The 26054-nt window shown below is 31.8% G+C and overlaps 2 protein-coding genes and 1 long non-coding RNA gene across 3 annotated transcripts; 2 read left to right on the forward strand and 1 right to left on the reverse strand.

Moving 5' to 3' along the window:
* The first annotated feature begins 3701 nt into the window (after positions 1-3701).
* On the forward strand, positions 3702-4892 carry LOC127738340 (uncharacterized). Its single transcript, XR_008000011.1, has 2 exons — positions 3702-3923; positions 4075-4892. It is a non-coding gene; the product is annotated as an uncharacterized LOC127738340 (long non-coding RNA).
* An 8767-nt stretch (positions 4893-13659) lies between these two features.
* On the reverse strand, positions 13660-14993 carry LOC127738327 (cdc42 homolog). Its single transcript, XM_052249529.1, has 2 exons — positions 14755-14993; positions 13660-14346 (listed from the first exon to the last, which is right to left on the reverse strand). Exons 1-2 carry the CDS (start codon positions 14947-14949, stop codon positions 13975-13977), a joined length of 567 nt encoding a protein of 188 aa, XP_052105489.1. The 5' UTR covers positions 14950-14993; the 3' UTR covers positions 13660-13974.
* Positions 14994-22025: 7032 nt separating this feature from the next.
* LOC127738324 (cell division control protein 42 homolog) lies at positions 22026-25370 on the forward strand. The gene is made up of 2 exons (XM_052249527.1): positions 22026-22419; positions 24751-25370. The coding sequence occupies exons 1-2, from the start codon at positions 22219-22221 to the stop codon at positions 25120-25122; spliced, it is 573 nt and encodes a 190-aa protein (XP_052105487.1). The 5' UTR covers positions 22026-22218; the 3' UTR covers positions 25123-25370.
* Positions 25371-26054: the final 684 nt, after the last annotated feature.

A 26054-nucleotide genomic window follows, 5' to 3' on the forward strand; every position in this document is an offset into this window, starting at 1 on the left:
GGTTTACTAACAATATAAGAATAATGTAGACGTGATATGATTGCCAATGACACAACTATCCACCTGGGGACCAAAGGATAAGGATATAAATAATTAAAATAGTCATACCGTACAGTAAGCAAAGTCAGTTATTAAATAATATTCCTATTTGTTATTCCTGTTTTCTCTGTATTAACTGTGTACTGATAACGTATAGTATTTTTCTGTGTAGAGTTTAAAAACTATCAAATATCAAAACAAAACAACAACAAAAAAACAACATCAGAATATTCAATAACATGAAGTTAACAAAGTTTTTTTTTTCTTTTTAACTTCAATGAGATAAAAAGGGCTAAAAATAAAACAAGAATAAAGTTTCGTATTTCAACCACAAGCAGCGATAGAGTCACCTTGGTTGTAATACTTGGGGGTAAATTTGATCACCCAGTATTGACAGTTTTTAACAACGGAATCTTCACTTTGCAGGAGATCTTAATTAACAATGGATTTACCCAGGCAAACGACTCGGTATTTATAAAAGAGCTGAAGATTTTACATTCTGGCATAACACTTTTTCTACTTACTTTAACGTTTAAAGATTTGAAAAGAGATCGGAAAGAATGGTTTGCTACCAGAATACTGTTTCCTGTGAAATTATTGGTGACGGAATGGTTGGCAAGACATGCCTTACTAAAAGATTTGCCGGAAGCCAGTTCTCTGATAAATATGTGGCTACAATTGCAGAAACAACCAGTGGATCTGTGTCTGCTTATGGTGACAAATACAGTTTGAATATTCATGAGGTAAAAATTGATTTGTTACATAGTATTTTATAAGAATCTTTTCAATTCTCTATAAATAGAACTTGATATTTATTTAGATTTAATTAAATTAAGCGGAATATTCAATTTTATTTACACAAACATAAATTACAAACATGCCTTTAGAGTATAAATGAAATAAATTGAAGATATTTTATTTTTTCGTTTACTTATCATTCTTTCATTTTATCTTTTCAGCAAGAGGAAAAATCAACAAGATTACAATCAATTACAGACGCTGACGTTATCATTGTATGCTATAGTTCAGTTGACAGGGAATCATTTGAGAATGCCAAATCCGTCTGGGTTCCAGAGGTTAGAAAACTTCACAAGAAAAAGCCGATTGTTTTAGTGGCAACTCAAAGTGACATTCGTAATGAAAATAACATTGATCACGTTTCCGACATTGAGGGACAGAATTTAATGAAATCAATAAATGCTGAATACTACAACAAATGTTCTTCCGCTACTAATGACGGAGTCAAAAATGTCTTTGAAAGTGTTGTTTGTGCCGTCATTAGATACCGCAAGAAGAAGACAAATGTACTGAAACGAGTTTTCGCACGATGAAAAACTGCAGAATTCTCTCCCCCCAGAGTTGAATAACATAAATATGAACAGAAATCAGTATGAAGATAGATTGAAGCTTGATAATTCAAATCCTCTTCTGTATGCATTGTACTACCGGCGTACATTTGCAATACGAAGCAGAGTGCATAGATGAAGTCGATACTACCATACTATTGAAATATGCGCACAGTGACAATTATATAGATCATTACGCCGTAATGGATCAAATTCGAACAAACATTGTGAAATAAATAAGACATGATGAACTTTAGTATAACAATTGACACTTACAACGATTGTCAGCTGTCTGAAACTGACACTGATGATGTTTTATGAATATTGAATATTGCATGACAAACAGAACTCTTTCAAATTATAATCGAAGTGACAATGAATTGAATATGTAAAAAAATATAATGTATCAATTGTTTACGTATAATGAATATTAAAAAAAATTAGAAGTACATATAGTGTTTTTATTTATAAAAATATATGATAATTATGTCAATTTGTAAATTAGATTCGCAAAAAAACATCAAAGTAACATACACGTACAAACTCTTAAAGATTAAAACTTTAGTAATGCAAATCTAAATACAGATATTACATTCTCAAAAAGACAGATTTAAATATGACTTAAACAACCAGTTAGTTGTCCTTTGTTTTTGTGGGTTTTTTTTTTTTTTTTTTTGGTGTACTAAAATAACTTAAAGTACACTGTCACCAAATTCTTTCTCGCAAATAACTTACAAAACAGGTTGTTTTACAACGCATGTGATGTAACTGAGATAAAAAAAACTGTTAAACCTACATAACAAGTCAATACTTCTAAAGCTTACTAAAACAAATGTTCATCACAATTACCAGCAGGTGACTTACAGCGGTTTTTAGCTTTTCGGTTTAAGTTCCTTCTTTATTGTTTTTTTTTCTGTTTGCATTCTTAATTTTAAATTTTACAAAATTTCCACGTAGGTTATAAATTGTGTATATCTTGATTTTTGTTTTATACATTACCTTTACGGACATTTACAGTTAAGCATCAATAAGGAACAATACAACTTTGTGGCCCGTTTTATATAAAAAAAAATAAGCTTAGAACTCATCACATTTTTTTGGCAAGGAATCTCATGGTGTAGTCTCTTACTTCTTATCTAACATAAGACTTGAACGTCCAAGTTTAAATAGAGATTGACTTCATTCCTTATAATACATGTTTGGACCTATTGAGTGCTATTATATAAATAACACATAGCTGAGAGGGGGATAGAGAAGATTGTTACCCCGAGAAAACATTGTCAACTTAGGCGAAGCCAAGGTTGACAATTACCTTTTCGAGGGGTAACAATCTGCTCTATCTCCCTCTCAGATATGTGCTATTTAATTTATTATACTGAATTTTCTGTTTTTACTGTCTATTAAATTTCAAATTCAAAGTAATAAACTATGACGTCTTGTACATAACAACCGTCCGTATTTAATAAAGCGCACACTTGATCAAGCGTCTCCGTGAAGGGTAATAGAGTATTTACTATAGGGTAGAGTAAATTGTCTCCCTCGTATTAACCAATCAAAATCTGGCATTTTGACATGAAGTATAATAAATTCATTTATCAAATGCGAACATTGTCCAGTTTTGAAAATGTAATAAAACTGACGACGAATTGCATTTATCAAAATTATCACTGTTAAATAACGTTTCCAAAAGATAGGCGAAAGATACCAAAGGGACATTCAAACTCATGAGTCGAAAATAAACTGATAACACCATGGCTATAAAAGAAAAAGACAAACAAAGTCCCATATCAACCCATCCGTCCTGTTTTTAAGTGGCGGCGCTGATATTAGGTTATCAACCAGAGCGTTGACGTTTAGTAGAAGCATGTGATAAACAATTTAATATCTGATATTTTGCATATCGGTCCGGATATTATCCCGAGACTCCCATATTAGCCCACGGCGATTTCCTATATGGAAAATGTTTAATCTGTATACACAACTTTTTTTTACATGCAATAAAGATAATTTCAAATTTGATTAATTCTTTCAAACTTCTTAAAAAAACTAATGTTTTTCTAATTAACACCTTGCTCCAAAATAAGGACAAGCAGGGAGTCTAAATTTTCATGTCCACAAGCAGGCACTACGACATACTGGCTAGAAACTCCAGGGGGTTACTATATACAATGTATATTGACAAGATAAAACAATAGAAAATAATGTGATTTCACTTAGCAGGAGATTTTTGTAAACAATAGAGTTCAATCAGGCAATTAGTAATTGTATATAAAAAGTTTAAATTAATAGCTGATAATCATTATTGTCATAGCCTTGTTAATAAACGCTTATCGAGAAGTCAAGATGGTTTGCTTCAGTCATGATGTATCTTGCACAATTGTTGGTGATGGACTTATAGGTAAAACATGCATGGCCAAAGCATTTGCTGGTGACTCGTTCCCTGATTGTTATGTAGCTACTGTAGCCGAGAGCTATACAGGTTATGTATCTGCTTACGGTGACCTGTACAGTGTGGATATAAAAGATACAAATGGTCAGGTATGAATTTTCTTAATTTTACACGGATTTTTTTTTATTGAAATTTTTATAAAATTAAAACCGGAGTCAATTGAATTTTAATACGGTATACATATGTTTGCTCCTTTTAAAACGCAATATTATACTTTTTTCAAATTTTTTTTCTATGCAGCATGAAGATGAAAACACTCGATCACAAATGATTTCTGATACTGATGTCATTATCGTCTGCTATAGTGTAGTAGAGAGAGAAACTTTTAACAATGTGCAGTCATTCTGGATACAAGAAATTCGTAAATTCAACAAAAGGAGGCCAGTTATCTTAGTGGCAACCCAGAGTGACATTCGTGATGAAGATAACATTCAACATGTTTCTGACTTAGAAGGACAACACATGACCAAACTTATCGGTGCTGAATATTATAATAAATGTTCAGCTGCTGCACAAACCGGAATGAAAAATGTTTTAGAAAGTGTTGTTTTAGCTTCAATTAAATACAGAAAGAAGACAGCAAGCATTTTAAAACGTGTTTTCGGACGATGAACACGGATTTATCACAGCCAAGGGATAAAATACCATAAAACGATATCCTTACGCGCAGCTCCTTTAACCTCGCTTTGAGAAAAGATTATCAATTGAACCTGCAATGTTCAACCGTTGTGCATTCATAGCACAAGTAAAAGGTGAGAAGATACGAACTATATATGTGTTAGGACAGTGTTTCAGAGCAAACTAGTTAACGTTGATAATAAACTCTAAGGTAAATAACAGAACGTATTATAAAATAATGGGATATAAGATAAAGGTGTTAGAAACATGTGTTTAATTAAAAAGATTTGGAAATACAGTATTAAACTTCTGTCTTTCTAGAACTCCAGCAACGGACTGCCTAATAATAACATCCGAATAAGTTGTTTCCGGTCCGTGTGGGCTTGTATTGTCATGTTCAATGTACATGTAGATTTTGCAACAAAGATTATTTATACGTTTACAGTATTTACTAATGTACAACATGATAAAATATCAATATAAGTGTTGACAGGATTTAATATCATATCGATTATGGTTATTTTATTATTTGAAAAAAGGGAATAACACGTTCATTAATTAAATGGAGAATACCAAAGAAAAATTTAAAAAAAACATAAGTCGCAGAAAACAGACGAAACCATGGTTTCTTATTTATTAACAATGTTTGTTTGTCCGGCTTGCACTTATTTGTTATATATTTTTATCATACCACATTTATCTATACTAATATAGATACTACGAGTAGAAAAGGAAATGTTCTACTTGAATGGAACACTTATCCTGCCATACTGGATACTTGATATCATACGCAAAACTTTATAATAACTATTCTAATTTTATTAACAAACTAATATACTAAGACACCATTGTATACACAGTATACTAGTATCATATTCACAATCAGTTCTAAATCTATTATACGGAATACATATGAAAATAAAAATAAATGTATTATTTGGCTTTCTAGGGGGCTACTCATTAAAACTTACAATAATACTAATTAAAATAATCAAATCAAAAACATTACCTACTCAACATAATTTTAAATTAATTAAAAAATAAAATGCCTAAATTATGCAATTTTAAGAACCTGCAGTAGAGCCCTGACAGGTGAAAAATTTATTTTAGAACCTGACTGGTAGAACCCAGACAGGTATAAATTTGAAAAATGAGAATACCTGCGGTAGATCCCAACAGGTACTTTTAGAACCTGAGTGGTAGAGCCCAGACAAGTATGAATTTTGAAAACTGAGAATTCCTGCGGTAGATCCCAACAGGTACTTTTAGAACCTGAGTGGTAGAGTCTTTTAATTTTATATTACTTTCTACTTTTGTATTCTTAAACCTGGTTTAACGCAACACTTTGAGTTTTCAGGGTGGAATGTGACAAGCGTTGTCCTGTAAGAACATAATTTATAGCGTTGTTTAAATGTTTGTTTTCTGTCTTACATCGCCTCATCACTTTATATAAAATCAGTTCAAGCGCAATACTATGCTTGAATCTAAGGGTCTAAATTGAAACATGATCTTTTATTTTATTTTTCTGTTTGCATAACCAATGCAAGATCATCCAATGCATGACTTGTGTTGATTAGACAGTGATATTAAATACTTTTTAAAAGCTGTTTATACGGAAGGTGATTTGGCATAGCAGTTTGTTGAGCATGATTTGATACACGAGAAACAAAACGCAGACTTTAAATATGAAATGCACGACAAAAACTATACTACCTATCGATAATGGAAAAATACGTACCATATTCTTTCAAAAATCGGAAAAATGAGACATGATGAAAATAAAAGAAAAAAAAGAAAGATCATGTCTTCGAAATCGCAAGGAGTTAAATGTTCCGATTGAATGTTATGCGATACACAGAAGTAATGTAATGCATTAAATTAATCTACATGCAAATTTAACTGACATTTATTTTACTGAAACAATCTTATTGTAATAAATTAACGTAAAGTGTTCGCTATTTTGATGTTTGTGAGAAAAAAGATCCATACTTCCTTTCATTTAAGATATTTCAGGACTATTCATGTATTTTGAAAGTACAAATTATTACAAAATTTACATGAAGAAAGCTCAGTGACCCTGTTGATGTTTACACTAAAATATTTAAAAGAATATTAATGACATTGCTGATTTTTAACTTAAATTCATTCATAAAAAAAATTGAGATAATGTGCAGTTCATGATCTGTCAGCTTGTCTAAAATTTCAACCTACTGTCATTACAAAAAGGAGATGTGGGGTATACGTCAATATGTCACCAACCCAACGACACAAATAACCAATTTAAAAGAAATCTAGGTCAACATATAGTCTTAAAAAATTGACACAATCTCTTACAAAATATGAAAAGCTATAAACCACAAAGAATAGTTTAAACAAATTAAACAAAAACTTTCAATTCAATCAACATCAAATACTAAAAAAAAATCATGCTTATTAGTTTTCAAATGTAAAGTTGGTCTATTTGTTTACTAGTCTTATGCATGTTCTGTCTGAAATGCATTATAACATATACATACTCAGCAATATTATTTAGGAACGCGTACGTATTTTGTTATGTAAAAGGTCATTCCAATGTTAGATATGATCAGCCTTGACAAGAGAAACATCATAAATAAACAACGGGATCAAAAGATATATAATTTGAGGTCAGGATAGGGTTTTAAATAGCAGATATTGTTCTAATAACCCAAGAAGGTCGATATTTAATTCTGCTACAAGAGATATTGTTATTTTACTGAAATAACTATTTTATGTCTTCAACACAGGAACAAAAATTAACCATTACCGCATGGTTTTGACATATACAATTAATATTTTTGCAAACCTGTTTATCAAACTTCTTTAGACAAAATCAATAAACGAACTACCCATGAGTCTAAATAGACTATGCAAAATTCGATAGAACGCATTTGAAGACCTGCTCATTAAACAAGACACAAAGTACACCAAACCGTAAAAGATAAAAAAGTTATAAAAATATATCGGTAATATAAATGTTAGTCCATGAATTGAATAAGGAACAATTGCCAGATATTCGACCGATTTTGCACACGTACAATGGTCTGTTGAACAATATATTTATTTTTTCCTACCAAAATAAAATGATGTTTCACATGGTTTTACAGTACCAGAACATAGATATTGTTATACGATTAAAAGCCAAAACCTTTATTCTTTTTGCTTGCCCAGTTTGTTTCAAAGGGCATTCTTGTTTTTCTATGGGATAAGAATGTCTATGGAAATCTTATTCAGCATCGTACACACGTACGCCATACTGATGCTGCATTCGAAATCACGCATTTCGTATTTGAACTTTAAACATTTTGAATGGCACAGCCTTGAACGTTGTTAGTATGATCAAGAGGTGATAACACCAAGGACATTGGTTATAATGACCAAAACAAGTATCTTTAACAGCATGTAGCGTTTATAAATATCTCAACTACAAAAGGAAAAAATTGATGATCATCATAAGTGACAGATTTATCCCTTGTTTGCCGTCATCTGTACTAGATGAGTACTATATATACAAGGTTACTGACCAGTAAAAATTGTGGAACAGTTTCAGTCCAGCTATAATAATAAATTCTATTTGATTCTTCTTTGCAATACAAGATTTAAAAAATACCTCTTTTATAATATTAGATCTGATTCTTTTGATATTCTAAAATAACCTTGACAAATGAAACATGTTAGTAGCATTATCTCTTATTGATTTAAACGAATGCACCCTTCTCAAACATCGAATGAATCATAATGAAATAGTGAAAATATATGGCTCAAGTCCTTTCACACTGATTGTAACAAGTGTTTTTTGTTTTCCTTATATTGTGCTGTTCCACTGTCCCTGTTTAAGAGGACAACCAGGTTAAACATCGACACATTCTTTTTGTGTATGTCCCAAGTAAACAAGTGGATTTTGCAGTTTGCATTCTGTCATAAATTGTTTTTGTTTTTTTGGTTTTTTTTTATCATTTGAATTGTTTCAAATGTTATCTTGCCGGTGCCTTTTATATATCTTGCTGTACGGTAACGGGTTTTCTAGTTGTTTTTAAGACCGAACGATGACCTGTTGTTGTTTTCTTCCCAACCCTTTTGTCTCTGGTAGATAAATGTCTAGTTGGTAACCATACCACATCGCCTTCCTTTCACAGAAACACTTATCTATAAATATATCAGCAATGCCTAAGACAAACATGCTGCTAACACAAAGCAATGTGACAAAAGAAATAATTATATACATGAAGGGGAAGAAATCATATCGGCAAATGTCAAAGACAAAAGGTTATTTACAAAAAAAAAAAAAAAAAATTAAGAAATGCCTAACTGCAACAAAATGAAAAAGCAAACTAAGGCAAAATATGATGATCAATAGAGACGCTGTTCAATTCAACGAAGGCCGTTTCAACTCAAAAATGTAGTATTTTAACAATATTAACTTCTGAATACTTTTCTTTTTGAGAATTTTGTGGTTTCCGTAAAGCAATTTTTTTGTCTCCCTAAAACAAAATGCGCATTTCTTCTTTCATCTTCCTTTGATGTATGAACACTTATTGACAGTTTTTGTAACTTACATGTATCAGTGACTGCATTTTAGTTATTAATGACGAAAATGGATATATTTTCTGTGTTTACGTATTTGCCAGCATCGATCATATATTTCATAGTTGTTCTTGGATATACGAAACCCAAGAAATGTCAGCTGAGAAAGGTCAAATCATAATTAAACCGATTTGATATCTTCTTAAAATTCCTGTTCTTATTTCAAATATAGAAACTGGAAAACGAAAATAGAAATAAACCGATTACGCTTAATTTTAGCTGACGTCATATCTCTATGAAATATGTTGATTTCTTATGCTAGATTTACGCAGACTTAATAATAAATCTCCCAAAGTATTTTAATCGTCCATCGTTTTCAAACCAAAGCAGTAAACAAGAATTTCAATTTTGTTAAGTCATTGTATCAAAACTTTTTTGCTTTGAAGTGGAAATAAATATTTTTTTCAGTTATTTTCTGCTACCGTTTTTACGTCGATGATCTGGGAATATTTGAGTAAATCTGGTTGTGTTTGCATGTTTAAAAACAAATGTTAGCCAGAACTTGTTGTACGTCTATAATAATAGCTGGCCGATGGGTTCAGCGCAATCTAGATTATTGTTTAAATTGACATGAAAACATTAAAGCTTTGTCCGTTATAACAACTCATAATAAATAAGGGTTTAATATTTAATAAAATTAAAGAAATTTAAGCGCCACACAATTTTTTTTCTGTATTCGTCAGGCTTTGTAGAATAATTTGTATTGTAACAATTTTCATGTTTTCTCTTAGTCATTAAATAATTATTTTAATCAAGATCTGAATTTTTAATGATGCTGTAATAGAAAGAAACTGAAATAACAGAATGCAAGTAAACGTGTTACAAAATAAAATCGAAAACTTACATCTATATTTGGATAATTACTAAAGGTTGAAAGAAACAAAGGCAAGAAAAATTAAGAAAACCTGTAGAATATATTAACATTAATATTTTCAAAATATCATTATGGTTTACAATGATTGTTCATCGTTCTACATATGTATAAATATAGTACTTTGATATATATTTGAATAAAATTTCAGAAAAAATAGTTAATAATAAAAACTGACACGCATGCGTTATTTTCATGAAACAAAAAAATGCCTACTCATGAATGAAATCGTACGTGTGAATATTTATTTATGGCTGTATGATTAAGGCAGTGAACAATAAGAATATTAATTTTTTGTCATGTTATTCCTGTGGTTTTTTTTCCATTGTCACAAAAGGGTATAGAGATGTAGGGTTTCCCCCCGACAGAGAACAATCATAAATGGAATTGTTTGTAGCCAATACGGAAATGTCATTGCGTTGGTTAGCAATATTTTTTCTAGCATATCTTACATGTAAATTTTGGCAGTCCCATCACTCTCGAACAAGAAATGTGTGTAGATAGAAAGCATGGGGGTGTTACGAATTGTACAAAGGAAAGTAAAGATGTCATTGAATTCAGGATCATGAACCATAAAGAAATACAGTCTTTTAGCAAAGAGAGTGAAGTTAAACTAGAAAAAAAAACCAATCAAATCTACAAACTTCATCTTCCGCTGACGAATTTAAGCCAGCTTGCATGGAAAGAATATGACATTTGTCTCCCTTTTATATAACAACTTTTATTAGGAACGCGTGTCAGTACCACCTGAATACGTATATTAAGATGTATCAATCATTCAAATTTAACAAACTAATAATTTCTACTTAGTTGTAAAATAGGTCCATGTCATATCATTTCCACATAAAACAAGTCGGGGAATTATCCTCTTTTTTGAATTACAATTTACTTTTAAATATCTGCCACACACACACATATACTATATATACCATAAAAATAATTTAATGCAAGTTTGCACATTATAAAACACGACACAGACAGAAGTTTGCTGCATTTTGCTTAATTGAGGATATATATAATATATCGGCGCCAAAATAGGTTGAGTTCTATCATCATGATACAAAAATAATTAATTACTTCAGAATATTAATCGTTGTGGTTTTTGGAGACGTCACTCTATTATATTATTTGTGTACACTCATGTGTAGGATATTTACTTTTATATTGTCGGTCATTGGGTTATATTTTATTGTTGCATTGTCTAAAAGTTTGACTGACTCTAGTTGTTAACTTCTACGTCATTTAGTGTCTGGTGGAGAGTTGTCTAATTGGCAATCATATACCACATCTTCATAAAGTTTTCCATGTCGTTTCATGCTCAACTGTATGGTGAATAAAAATTTGCGAGGAAATAGATGATAAAGAGGTGAGGACACATTAATTTGCACAATAGTCTCCATATTTTCGTAAGACCTTATATAAAACTGAAATGAAGTCTGTAGTCATGAGATCATGATGGTATCGGGATTCATATGAAAAATGCCATGTTACAACCTAAATATATATATATGTTTTTAATCTTTAAATAATATGTCCTTTAACCTGCGAAGGTTTTCGTCAAATAGTGTTTGCTCGACAAAAATTGATTTGTCCCTTTAATAAATATATGGAGAATATATTTCACCGCCGCTGATCACTATAAAGGAGTTTACGACACTTGACGAGAACATTTTCGCCACTCGACCTTATCCTTCATAATCCTCTTTACCCTATGCCGTCTGACATTTTCTCCTTTGACTTTTGACGTTAGAATTTCAATTTTCTGGCATCATTTAAGGGTAATGTGTATTGCTGTAATACAATACACGATCAAACATTGATGGTTTTGGAAGGTTTGGAGATATGAGTAGTGTTGAAACCCGTAGTTAATGCAATCAACAGTTAAAATACATAATTAATTTCAACCGAAGATTGTACAATTTCATTAAAATTTGAAGTTAAATGTATCAATACAGTTACAACTATTCCATATAAAACCTAACTTATGCTACTTTATCTCTTCCCGTCACATTTCTTGTTTTATAATCACCAGAATTGTGCATAGATAAAAGCTTGGCAAACCAAAGATATATAAAAAAAAAAGTGAAGCTAAGAGAGACTGAACTAGAAATTAACTAAAGCAATATAATGTCCACGTTGTCGCGGAGAACTGCAACCCAAGTTTTTGCAAAATAAACAAAATTGATTACTAGTAGATGATAATTGATCAAAATCATGGCAATTGTAAAACCACTGGTACTAAGTATGATGCGCATCACACGTGTTTCAATTGTCAAATCAATGGTGCTAAGTATGATGCGCATCACACGTGTTCAAATTGTCAAACCACTGGCACTAAGTATGATGCGCATCATACGTGTTTCTGGAAAAAAATACTTCCTGTATTCTACAAACAATTCCATTCAGAAATTATAAGTTCAAAACATTTGATAAATTTGAATGATTGATACATCTTAATATACGTATTCAGGTGGTACTGACACGCGTTCCTAATAAAAGTTGTTATATAAAAGGGAGACAAATGTCATATTCTTTCCATGCTAGCTGGCTTAAATTCGTCAGCGGAAGATGAAGTTTTGTTTTTTTTTCTAGTTTAACTTCACTCTCTTTGCTAAAAGACTGTATTTCTTTATGGTTCATGATCCTGAATTCAATGACATCTTTACTTTCCTTTGTACAATTCGTAACACCCCCATGCTTTCTATCTACACTTATTTCTTGTTCGAGAGTGATGTGACTGCCAAAATTTACATGTAAGATATGCTAGAAAAAATGTTGCTAACCAACGCAATGACATTTCCGTATTGGCTACAAACAATTCCATTTATGATTGTTCTCTGTCGGGGAGAACCCTACATCTCTATACCCTTTTGTGACAATGGAAAAAAAAAACCACAGGAATAACATGACAAAAAATTAATATTCTTATTGAAGCTTTAAAACAACTGTACTATAAACATTGCCCTATAGTACAGTTGTTTTAAAGTTTCAAAACGGCCCAAAATTAACCTATGTCCTATATGCCTAATCTCCATTCCTTCAGACAGAATATGTGGTTTTTGTTGTGTTTTGGTTCCTTTTAACCACTTGGCTCCTCGAATACTTAAACAGTCTGGCTTTCAAACTTTGGATGTGAACGTGAGACAATTCATACGAGAAAAACTAACGGCCTAATTTAAAACAAAACAATTTACGAAAAACAGATATGACTGACATGAACCAACGACAACCACTGAACTACATGCTCCTGACTTGGGACAGGCACATGAAGAATGTGGCGGGATTAAACATGTTTGTGAGCGCTCAATCCTTCCCCTAACCTGGGACAGTGGTGAACAGCACAACATAAGAACAAACTTTAAAAATCAGTTGGAATTGGCTTATCTCAAAAGTTCGGTACGAGGCACAAAAACAACTAACATAAAAACAATAGACACACAGCACCGAAATAAAGAGTACTCGCAGATACTAAAAACTATTTCAAAGCTTATTACAACTAATAAATAAATCATGTTTATTAATATAATATAAAAAAGTTATTTTCATTTGCTAAGTGACCATTAAAATGTTTGTTTATGAAGGTCATTATGACATACATTTATTTTTAATTATGTGTATTATTAATATTTTGATGGATTGACTACGTCTTAATGAGGGGGTGTCTTCATACAAATACACCTTTCAACTTGCGGTGAACTACTAACTGATTCATCACAAATGACAAAACCAATACATAAAAAATTGTCAAATTATTTTATTGGAAAACAATTTGCTTGTTCATGTTACTAATTACATATGTTTTGTTTTTCTTTGTCTTTATCTTAAGATCTTTATAATTTATATTTAAAAATAGCTTCTATTTCCATTGATGTTGTACATACAATGTCACACGGTAGACATAGTAAGTTTCTATATTTGTATCTCTATCATCATACGTGCGGTTATCATGCGCTCGGACATTTCGAATTTCATCGAATGTGCCTAGTCTGATGTATTCAGAAGTTCATTTTGTACGTACAAGTCTCCGGGCAGAGACTTATATTTTGAGTTCAAGATCCAAATACTGGCTTCAGCCATTTTGCTTTACGCTTCTTGTTCATAACTAAGGCCTTCACTACAGTTTCAAATGCCTCTTTGACACCATCATTCTTAAAAGATGACGTTTCAACAAATTGTTCAATACCCAATTCCTTGGAAAGTTTTAATCCTTCGGCTCTATTTATATGATCAGTATTATCCTTCTCTCGGAGATCAGACTGGGTAGCTACAAGCACAATAGGCACTTTCTTGGAAAAGTTCTTAATCTCTGGAACCCACAGTGATTTTACACTCTCCATAGAATCCCTGTCTAAAACGCTGTAGCAGATGACACATACATTGGACTCCTTGTAAACCATTTCTCTCATTTCAGAGTCTTCAAACTGTAAATGTAAGAAAAACCAATTAAATAAGATTTAATATTGATATCATAGACATACTAAGTATTGCTAAAAAGAACTTTCATTTAAGGGGCAAATGAACTTTCCCTGAAAATTCCTCACAGATAAAGAGGACCATTTTAAATATGCTTTTGTAGATTTTTTCATTTATAGTAACTCCTAGACATACATCACATACCACATAAGAGTTTTATGGCTTTAATCTGGAGATGAAAGGTAGACTGTAACTTTGTACACATTTGAGAGATTCAAGCTAAGGCCTTTTAAAATCATTGTTGTATAAAATCATCGCTAACTCAATTTTCTTCCGTCTTTGAGTGTCAGCATATTGAGAGAAAGAAAGACAAAACTGTAGTTATCCCTCCCTCCTAAAAAATACAATCAACCTACCTGTCCTGCAGTGTCTTTGATGTTAATTGTATATTTTTGTCCATAAGCTGATACTGTTCCAGTAAAAGTATCCATAATGGTTGCAACATAATTATCTGCAATTTCTTGTCCACAAAATTTCTTAGCTAAGCATGTTTTTCCTACCATACCATCACCAACAATTATACAACTGACAATATTCCTACTTAAACCCATAGTAAAAAGTTAAATACTTTGATCAAGCGAAGTGAACAGGTGAGACTACTTTGATGTAATGAAATAAATTGCAAAGTCATAGGATTTATATACCTGTGTACTTGTGTACTCAGGTGAACCACCGTTTCATCATTTGCCCTGAAGCACGAACAATGACTAGCTTAGCTTTTCTAATAGTTGATTCTTATTGTATATTGGTGGTTAGACTTGTATCACTGTTTGTTTATCTTATTTTCATTTATCTAAAGAAAGATTATATGTGCTAATAGGTACGCTATTTTTGTTAAGATGAACGATAATTATATTAAAGTACAAAGCTACAGTTTTCAGTACGGGTTTGTAATCAACACTCTGGCCTTTGATGCCTTTGTGGTTTGTTTTTATAGTCGGAGAGTTCAAGAGCGTAACGTAAAAAAAGCTTAAGATTTATCGTAATGACAAAAATTTAAAACTGAGTAAAAAATATAGAGTAAAATGAATATTGAATAGTACACTAAGATGTTTTTAAACTAATTTGTTCAATTGAAATTATTTTTATTCAATTATTTTTTTCAAAATTGTCCCTTTTTTAATTAAACATGCCAATGTCCAATTGATATGCAGATGTTATCTTTAATCAACCTTCACTGATAATTGCAGATAATAATTAAAGGGTCATTCCGAAATTTGTGAAATGACTTTCCAGAAAATTAATGAATGACCTTACATTGGATTGCGTGAATTTTAAACATTTTATCATACTGATAACTGTCCATGATTATCAGATATTAGAGCTCACATGATAACATTCTTGTGACCATATCACATGAATGTCATCATGGTCATTTGATTATTAAACACGATTTTCAGTCGGGAATGCTACTTTACATACAGCAGCAAATATTACAGATAATTTATGAACAAGATAAAGATATGTTTTCAAACATTAACGACTGGAGAGAAAAATAAACAGGAAAAAACAAATCATTCGTCAAAAGGGATAATTCAGCTCCTTATAGCACGTATGCAAGTCAGTGCAAGTCAGTGAAAGGGAAAGAACTGTCATAAACAAGTGTGGTTACCTGTAATTATTTTAACAAATACATGTGCAGTATGATTAATAATTTTACATTAGATACGTTATATTCATTCATAACTATTTTCCAAAAAAAAAAAATTTGAAAAATGAATGATGTAAAATTACTTGATACTGGACTGTGTTATGTAAAATGCACTAAGTATGACACCGTCCAAGGAAGTGTACTAAAAGTAAAGCTATTTCTAGTGTTCAAAACAAACACAAATCTCATTAATCAAATAGTTCAATGTTATATTGATGGTTTGAAATTTATTGCTTTATTAATAGTCAGTAAATCAAATTTGTGAAAGGTGTCAAACTGAAAATATTGTTTCCAAAATAAGTTGAACAAATATCCGGCGGCCCATATAAACTACTAAGTGTGTACATGCACTTTGCCTCCAGTTCAAAACAATCTTTAATTGATCTAATACATATTTATTGATAATGTCAAAAGCGTATCGGTCTTTGTTCTTAAATGAACTTTTGTCATTTATAACCTGCTGTACCTTAACATAAATGAAAATAACAAACTGCATTCAATGCAATGAAATTCTTCGTGCAGCTATTTCCGCCGTACCTCAAAAAGTTATACGAACTACTGTCATGAATTGAAACTTGTTGATAACAAAAAAAGTCAGCGGTTTTATTTGCCTCGAATTCCCGGGTCCACAATAGATTTCGCGTGCTTGCATATACAGCATGTTCGTTTTTATTTGCAAATGCTTTCAAGTTAACGTAACCGATTTGATAGGTAGGTTCCCTCCGTAAAATATTCAGTATGCCCTCAAATACAGGACGGGTACCAGTCAACCGATTTAATAACTTTAATGAATTTTCCGTGATCATTAGCAAAGTTGCGAAATTATCCGTTATTATCTGCTCCTGCTACTGTATCATATGCCCTTAATGAAAGATTCTTTTATTTGTTCGTAATTGTCTTTCAAGAAAAATAAAAATATTATGACTTTTGTATTTTAAAATGCTGAAGGGTGTTATTAGCTACAGGTAACCTTTCCTTTTCAACAATGATCTAAACCCATTCTGTTTGAGTCTATTCGCTTTTCGCTAAAAAGTCCTGAACATGCATGAAATATCTGCAACTGGACGTACAGCAAAAATGTCTTCATATAACGGCAATTATACATTAACGATTTTACTGATACATGTACACATGAATGCATAAGAGTTGATCTAGTTTCAGGATAATACTTATCTACCCGAACATTTTGTGATACAGAATGAATGCAAGTACTGATTGCATGATAAAGCCTTCCTCGGGTATAATCTATTTTAGGTATATTTGTGTAATACATTGTAAAATCTTGGCGACAAACTTTTTTTCCAAAATCACCGTACATAAACAATGTACCAAGTTTACCTTCTATCCGTAAATAAATACTTTTGTTTATAAAGGAAATAGTCTTATGGAAAACAATGACATATAACTGCCACGATGACGGGGCACTACTAGATCTTATACTGATTTGCTTCAGTAGAATTCATCCTGAGTTTCAATCTGATTGTTGTTATTACTAAAGTACATCTTTGAGTGAAAAGAATAATCCATGTGTGGGTTTTTTAGCGTCATGTCAAATTTAAGTTTGTATTCAATTATACCTACTTATAAATAAATGCAAACATATAGTGAAAGATTAACCTAATTTGTAATGCCTACAGTAGACTAGTACAAGCTTACAGTACTAGTTGAATTGTAGTACTGTGGTTATTAAGTATACACTTCACAACCTTTCCTGATAAATTAAACATGCACTACATTAAACTTGGGGAAACCATCACTGTATTAATTATTTTTCTTAATATTTATTTTATATAATGACAAAAACAGAAAGTGTTTTGTGGTAACCTACATGTAAATGAACTCATTTTTCGGATATATATTTCCTTGGTAGAACAGTTATTCGGGTGTAGTGCAACGTGCAGAGAGCGTGGTACGCACCAAATTCAGATGGAACGTCTCCATTTCAAGTAACCATTTTCTTTAATAGAAAATCAAAACTATTTTTCAAGTCGTTTTTTTTAATGAGAGGGTCATGTTTGAAATTTGCATATTGTGATTTCAATTTAGCGTTTTGCATTTTCAGTATCAAACAGTTAAAAATGGCTCTTCTGTAACGGAATAATGATTTACTCTGCATATTTGTATGCAATGTCTCATTTAAGGGACAAAAATCGAATTACAGAAATCTGTATTTTTAAGGAAGTGATATTATTTGCAATATCGACTTCAGGATGTTCAGGAACTTTGATACTATTTGAATAGAAAATATTAATTGGGGATCCTTAACTTTTTTGTTGAGTATAAAAAAAAAGTTAAATAACAAATGTACCGAACTCCAAGGAAAATTCAAATCGGAAAGTCCCTTATCAAATGGCAAAATCAAAAGCTCAAACACTTCAAACGAATGGAAAACTACTGTCATATTCCTGACTTGGTACAGGCATTTCCTTATGTAGAAAATGGTGGATTAAACCTGGTTTTATAGCTAGGATAAAACTCTCACTTGTATGACAGTCGAATAAAGTTCCAAGATATTTACTACTTAGGACCATCTATTTTCACTACTGATGTAAAACTCATAAGGAAACATCAACACCACAGCTTAAACTAACTTTGCAATTTAAACTTTCCTATATCATCATCATGACTTTGTGACATACTAGTAACAACCCATAGTTTATTCAAGTTATCCGTATAAAAAAACATTTGGTAGTATCACATAAAATAACATTTATCTTATGCTCATTATGCAATAAATTGTACAATTGAATAACCCTATCAACATTTTCTTTAAAAGAATTCGTAACGGTTGCAGGTCTGCGTCAGCTGACGCATCTAGACAGTAAACAAAGTTCCGGATTATACTTGGACGTATATCATTATTTCATCTTGCGTCACATTCACACTTAAAGGGAAACAAACTTGTCTATTTTTGTCATATTTGACAGCGGTTGAGGTGATCCAGTTTGTTTGTGTAAACGGGATGACCAGTGGTCTCGGATGACTACACTTTAGTAATTATTGTAATAAAAAGAAAATCAACCTGTTTATTTGGATTGTGATATTTTGATATAGATGTATCTGAATATTTCTCCTTGGAAATTCTTTCCTACAGTTTCTTTTCATAGCAAAAAGCCACGAGCTCCTTAAATGTAAAAAATAAAATAATAATTTAACAACAAAAGGATGGTGAAATAGATGTGTCATTTTTGAAATATATATAACATAAAAAAGCATGTAGTTACATAGTAACGTAATACATTGTACTAAGGTGTAAAAGAAAATACTAACAGATACATCTTGAATGTGTCACCGTATTCCTGTTTTCACGAAAGTACCATCAGCCAAGTAGCCAAAATGCTATGACTCTGAACTGATAAAATTGTACATTTTCAGTTTATTTAGATAATTTACGCAATTGTGCAAGGATAAAGGTTGCAATTATCTTTCTTCGAAAAAGTAACTTTACAATTTTTGCTGTTCTGTCCCCGACCTTTTTGGTTTGGATGCTCTTTTTATGATTTTACAAACGTTAGGTATAAAGCGTACTTGAATGTATTTTGTATGTGCATATGTCGGTTTCATCATTGTTCATAGTTGTGTGTGTATTACTTGCACTATTGGTTGGCCGACAAATGTATCATCTATCCAGTAGCTAGTGTTCCGTCACTTGCAGGACTCAAATGACAAATATTGACTGTAAGTCTACAGTAACTCTTATAAATTATAATAGTTGCAAATCCCAAGCAAAATTTTGACTAGTTTTAATTGTTCTGTTTTGATAATTTGATTGCTTCCCAATGTCTTAATATTTTGTCTTTCCATACTTTTGGTTTCGAGCATAGCTGATAAAGCCATCTGTTAATACAGAAACACGTGATGTGAACACGATATCAACTTCTTGCCTTTATATTATCACGAATTCGGTTCTCGTCTTTGTATTATCATTACGTTGGAAGGAAGTGAAAAATGTATTGACAAATCAAAAACAACACTTTTTAACAAGGCTAGCCGGACTGGAACCTTGATCCTTGTAAATGATGACATTCGGCTCGAAGGACGGAATTATGTGTTATTTCAGATCAGAAATCTACTGATCGATTAATTAGTTGGTTGTTTGATTGATTCAAGACGAAATTATTTCATGCATATTAAGGAAAATGTGTCTTTTAGATCGGTACTTTGTGTATTTTGTCTTTTTGTTAGTTGTTTTTTTGTGTTTCGTGACTACATTGTATCTGATGACTCAAGCCTTTTCCAACTGATTTTTTACAGTATTTCTTATACTGTGCTCTTCAACCATTGTCCAAGGTTATGGGATAGTTGAGGGCTCACAAATATGTTTAACACCCGATATTTTTTATTTGTCTATTTTAAGTCAGGAGCCTGCAACTCAATGGTTGTCGTTTGTTGCTGTATATCATACATGTGTATTTGTTATCGTTTATTGTTTTGTACATAACTCATGCCGTTAGTTTTCTCGTTTGAATTGTTTAACATTTTTTATTTCTGAGCCTTTTATAGCTTACTATGCTGTATGAGTTTTGCTCATTATTGAAGGCCGTATATACGGTGACCTATAGTTGTATACGTCTACGTCATTTGGTCTCTGTTGGAAAGTGGTCTCATTGGCAGTCATACCACATCTTCTTATTTTTTATTAATCCAAACATTTTGTATTTGCCTGTCCCAAGTAGTGGCCTGTATTTCACTGGTTTATTGCTGTCTACCGATTTGTTTTCGTTTTTTTTTAATTTTTTTAGCATGAAGTAGGTCGTCGGTTTTGTCGTTTGAATTTTTTTCACATTTTGTCATGATGTGACCTCTTCTAGCTTACTAAACGGTATGGGTTTTTCTCATTGTTAAGGCTGTAAGATGTCATATAATTGCTTACATCCATGTCCTTGATCGCTGGTGGTGGAAAGTTGGCTCATTGGCAATCATACCTCATCTCCTTTTTTATATAACTGTACAGATGATTGTATTAAAAGCCCAATTCATGCACATTGTTCGAACAATAGTACACTTTCGTGAAATTAGGAGTGGAAAGTAGAATAATTTTTTTACATAAATATGGGCTGTTTTTTTACAATACAATGCACATGCATCAGGTACTAGCATCATTAATTCATGCAAAATCACTGAAATCTTCACAATTTTAGAATTTGTGCTAATTTTTAAACGATTTTTGTCTAAAATTGTAGTGGCCGCACTTGTGTTCAGTCTTGATATTTAAATAAATATATGTTGTATTTGATGATAATACATAACATATATAAAGGTTGAGACTGAACAAGAATGCGGCCACTTCCATTTTAGACAAAAACAACCTGAAAAGTGATGTTTTGTGGCATATTTGAAGATTCTTTATATTTAAGCTTGAGTTTGACCAAATCAATTCAAATCTGTTACATAAACTAATTGAATCGACTGAAGTAGACACTAAGGTGTTTAAAAAATGTCAAAAATCTTTCATCAGATGTACTTCAAATTTTAGGCCAAAATTAGCCCTTACCGGACCTTCTCCTTTGCATAGTAGCTCAATGTTAAGTCTGAAATATTACCAAACATCAATGATTTATATAATTGAGCTGCAGCAGATCAAATATCGTCATAATTTTAAATTCTTCAGCGACAGTAATTGAAATATTTTTTTTATTGATAATTCGGTGAAATTAAAATGCTGACAGCGTTCGATTTCTTTCCCGTTTCAGATTATAATGTACCGTCACCTGTCACCGGTGTCACTTTAAAGTGTTAAAACACATTTTACTTGTACCAATTATCCTTTTAGTGTTATTTTGGAAAATGTTTTATTTTCAGTGACTTTGCAATTTTGGACACATACTTTTGTGGTTTTAATTTCACGTAAATGCCTTAAAGATGTAAAAGATTTTTAAAACCAAATTTCTACCTTAGTGGTTTGGACAAAGAGCTTGATAATGTCAACAATAATACTCCTTTCCAAGGTTCACTAAGGAAGATAATACTTTCAGTAAGTAAGTTGTGAACCTATTTTACCTGTATCAAAAATAAAGTAGACACCTACTTATTCATTTACATACGACGAAGCGGCAAGTCAAGCAGTATTTAACCGGACTACAAAACATCTCCTACAGTTTTTCTTATAAAATTGTATAACAGTTTAATGAAAGAGTAAAGAGACAATTGATAGTTATATATTGTTACTATGGTTTTGACTGTGATGGAACAAACAATACAATGTTGTATCGTTGGTGATGGTATGGTGGGGAAGTCTTCTATAATAAAGAGTTTTATTGGACAGTCTACTCCAGGAGACTATGTAGCTACTATATCTGACAGTTATTCAGGAGATGCATCTTTCATAGGAGTTAACTACACCGTTAGTATATCAGATTGTACTGGAGAGGTAAGCATTTTTAAAGGAAGTAATTATGGGTATTCTGTAAAAAGCTTTTTCTGTTTGTATATTTCTCCTCCAAGTGAGGGTGACACTGATTTCGCTATTCTTTCTGGATCCCTTTTTGTCGTATAGCTCAAAAACTTCTCCGACATATGAGTTTTGAATCTCCCTTTGGTATCTTCCGCCTCTTTTTCAGAAGGTATTCATACATCTAAGCATTTGGATCTTAGTGTTTCTGGTGAAGTTTAATACAGGAAAGTGCGATACGGTCTATATGTTTCACCTTCAAAAAGGAGATCTAGGGAATTTTACATTTTGAGTATGAAATTTCAATTTTAATAACTTTGAATTTTTCGACAGTCTTTTAACTTGTTGGTTGAAATCGTGATTGTGAGAAACGCATGCTTAACATTAAAAAATCTTTGTAAATGCATTCGGTTATTGATATCTTTAACCGACGTTGACTGGAATTTTTGGATATTGTGACTGAAAAGGAAAATATTTAGTTTACTCTGGACAATTAAGTAGTGAGTTAGAGCGTTTCTCTTGTTTGCTTCTAGCGGGAACTTATTAAATTTCCGTTGAAGTCGGATTGTTACCTTTTAAGATAATAGTGTTACTTCGAGCAAACTTATGACAAAATTGACAAATTATGTTCAATCCACCATTTTGCAAACAGTCTGTACCACGCATGGAATATGACAAAATGCTTTCTCCGAAATCAACCAAAATTTATGAATTTTTCTATTCTATGTACAATACATTAAAGATTAGTACATTTGCTTTTTCTTGTTCTTTTGAGCTCTTTGCTTCCAAACACAGGTAATGAAATTAAACTTGTATGCTTTAATTAAAGTTCTGTCAGTTTTAGACTTATCAAATTGAGCTTATGTTGTATTGTTATATGTATACCCGACTTTAAATAGTTTGTGTGTGCTTATTACGCTTTATTATGGCGACTTAAACAGTTTATACAAAAAACCGTAGAATTCCATTTCTTGTCTTTAAACATGTTTCACATTCACTTTCTCTATAATTTGACGTCACCATTTAAAAGTACGTCCTGTTTTGATTTAAAAATATTTTGCTCTGAGCATTTTGCCTATCTAATAACATCTGCATTTTGTATATGTGCTTACTCATTCGGTAAATTTACTATATGTTTTTGTATAATTTATAGTATCTCATACTGAAGTATTTAAAAAAATCTTGGTTGCGAAAAAAATGCTGCAATCTGGAAATACAAGGAAGAGTACGACATTTTTTAAATAATAAAAATATTTTGCTTCATTCTGCAAATAAAGAAAATTTCTCACTTACAGTTAATAATAAAAAAATAAGAAGTTATGGTATGATTGCCAATGAGACAAATCTCCACCAGAGACCAAATGACATAGAAGTTAATAACTATAGGTCACCGTACGGCCTTCAACAATGAGCATTGTCAGCTATAAAAGGCCCTAAAATGACAAATGTAAAACATGCCAAACGAGAAAACTAACAGCCTAATTTATGTACAAAACAATGACCGAAAAGCAAATATGATATACAGCAACAAAGGACAACCACTGAATTGCATGCTCCTAACTTGGGACAGGCACATACAGAATGTGGCGGGGTTAAACATGTTTGCTTGCGCCCCAAACCCTCCCCCTAACATGGGACAGTGGTGTAACAGTTCAAATTAAGAAAAAACTATAAAAATCAATTGAAAAAGCTTAACTCATCAGATCGATACAAAGCAGAAAAACAACTAACAAAAACATAGAACGGACGTATCAGGGTATATATACATCACCATAACAAAAAAGACACTAAGTACAGATCTAAGAGTACTCACAGTTACTCACTGACAGCTAGTTCAAGACACTAAGTACAGATCTAAGAGTACTCGCAGTTACTCACTGACAGTTAGTTCAAGACACTAAGTACAGATCTAAGAGTACTCGCAGTTACTCACTGAAAGCTAGTTCAAGACACTAAGTACAGATCTAAGAGTACTCGCAGTTACTCACTGACAGCTAGTTCAAACCAGTAACAACTTATAAAAAAATCATGTATCTAAGACTAAAATATCAATCAGTACACATCCAACATCATGCATATGCCTTTTTTTCGCACAGTTGAAGCCAGTCTTATAGGAAAACTCAATGGTGTAATCGCTTCATTCATTGATTGTTATTTTTCATTAATCTCAAGTTTTGCATATTTAAATAAACACATGTATAAACAGTATAAACAGACTTAAAACGTCAATTTATATTTTAACAATTCGATATATAAGACGAGTGTACATATTGAATAAGTGATCGTTTATAGATTTATTTTTCATTGTAGCATGAGAATAATGAATTAAGATGCTCAAATTACAAAGACACAGACGTTTTTGTGGTGTGTTACAGTGTTACAGATCGAGAATCATTTGACAGTGTGAGAACATTTTGGCTGCCAGAGATAAGAAAAGTGGCTGGAAAGAAACCAATCATTCTTGTGGCGACACAAACAGACAGTCGTGGACAAACAGGAGAAGAAACAATCTCAAAGTTTGAAGGACTAGAATTATCAGACGAGATTGGTGCAGAACATTTCACAGAATGTTCGTCTGTGTCAAGGAGAGGAATTCCAAAAGTATTCGAATATTCTATTCAATCAGTACTTAAACATAAGAAGGCGAAATCAAACATTGTTAAACGGCTGATAAGAAAATAATACTCAGGACACAAACAGCTGGTATTGCCATATGTCTTTCAATTATAATTGCATGTCAAATCTTAACGCATTAGATGAGGTGTACATACTCATTCAACATGTTAAAACTGTATACTGATATATCATATATATATATTTTCCCTTGTGCTATATTATTTTATCTATGTATGCACATTACGTGGACATCTACAAATTCTAGTCATATTATGTTATTAAATAAAGTATACATATATGTGTATCAAATTTAATATTTGTTCCTTTTGTATGTGAAGCAGTCGACAGATAAAGAATTCCCGGGACAATTAGATTAAACCTCAAACATTTGAAGATTTATTTTTAATATTATGTAATTTAAGCGACAGTACTCTTCACTGCCAACTGAAATATGATAGTCTGTTTATTTACGACGTAATTCAATTTCTACATGTATGATGCGCATACTTATAAAGTATTGCACATTTTGACCTTGTAGTACCGAAAGAGTAATATAAAGAAACTCGTTGCACTCCAACAGAATTAGTATAGTGTTAAAGAAAAAATACAAAACATACAAAAAGCAAAGTGAATTTAAGACAAATGTATTGTAAATTTCTTATACGGACACAACAAAGTTGATGATAAAAAGACAAGTGTAAGTATCGGAAGCGAGTTAATTCACAAATATTTTCAGGATGTGATACAAATATTAATAGTGCTTTAAACTGTTCCGATACCTGAGTCTTACTTTTATTGAGTAAGTCATCAGAAATACATGTCACTCCACACGACCGGTCTTGATCTTACTCTTACTCTTAAATACCATGGAAGCAATCATATACAATAAGTCGAAGAAAACAGACAACAGCGCGACCTAAAGAAAACGACGAACAGACAACAGGGGTCCCTAAAAGACTACTAAAAAAATCAAGATTGAGCATTAAAAACTCTCCCAA

This window comes from Mytilus californianus, unplaced genomic scaffold (assembly GCF_021869535.1).
Source record: "Mytilus californianus isolate M0D057914Y unplaced genomic scaffold, xbMytCali1.0.p SCAF_4, whole genome shotgun sequence".
NCBI classification, from domain to species: domain Eukaryota; kingdom Metazoa; phylum Mollusca; class Bivalvia; order Mytilida; family Mytilidae; genus Mytilus; species Mytilus californianus.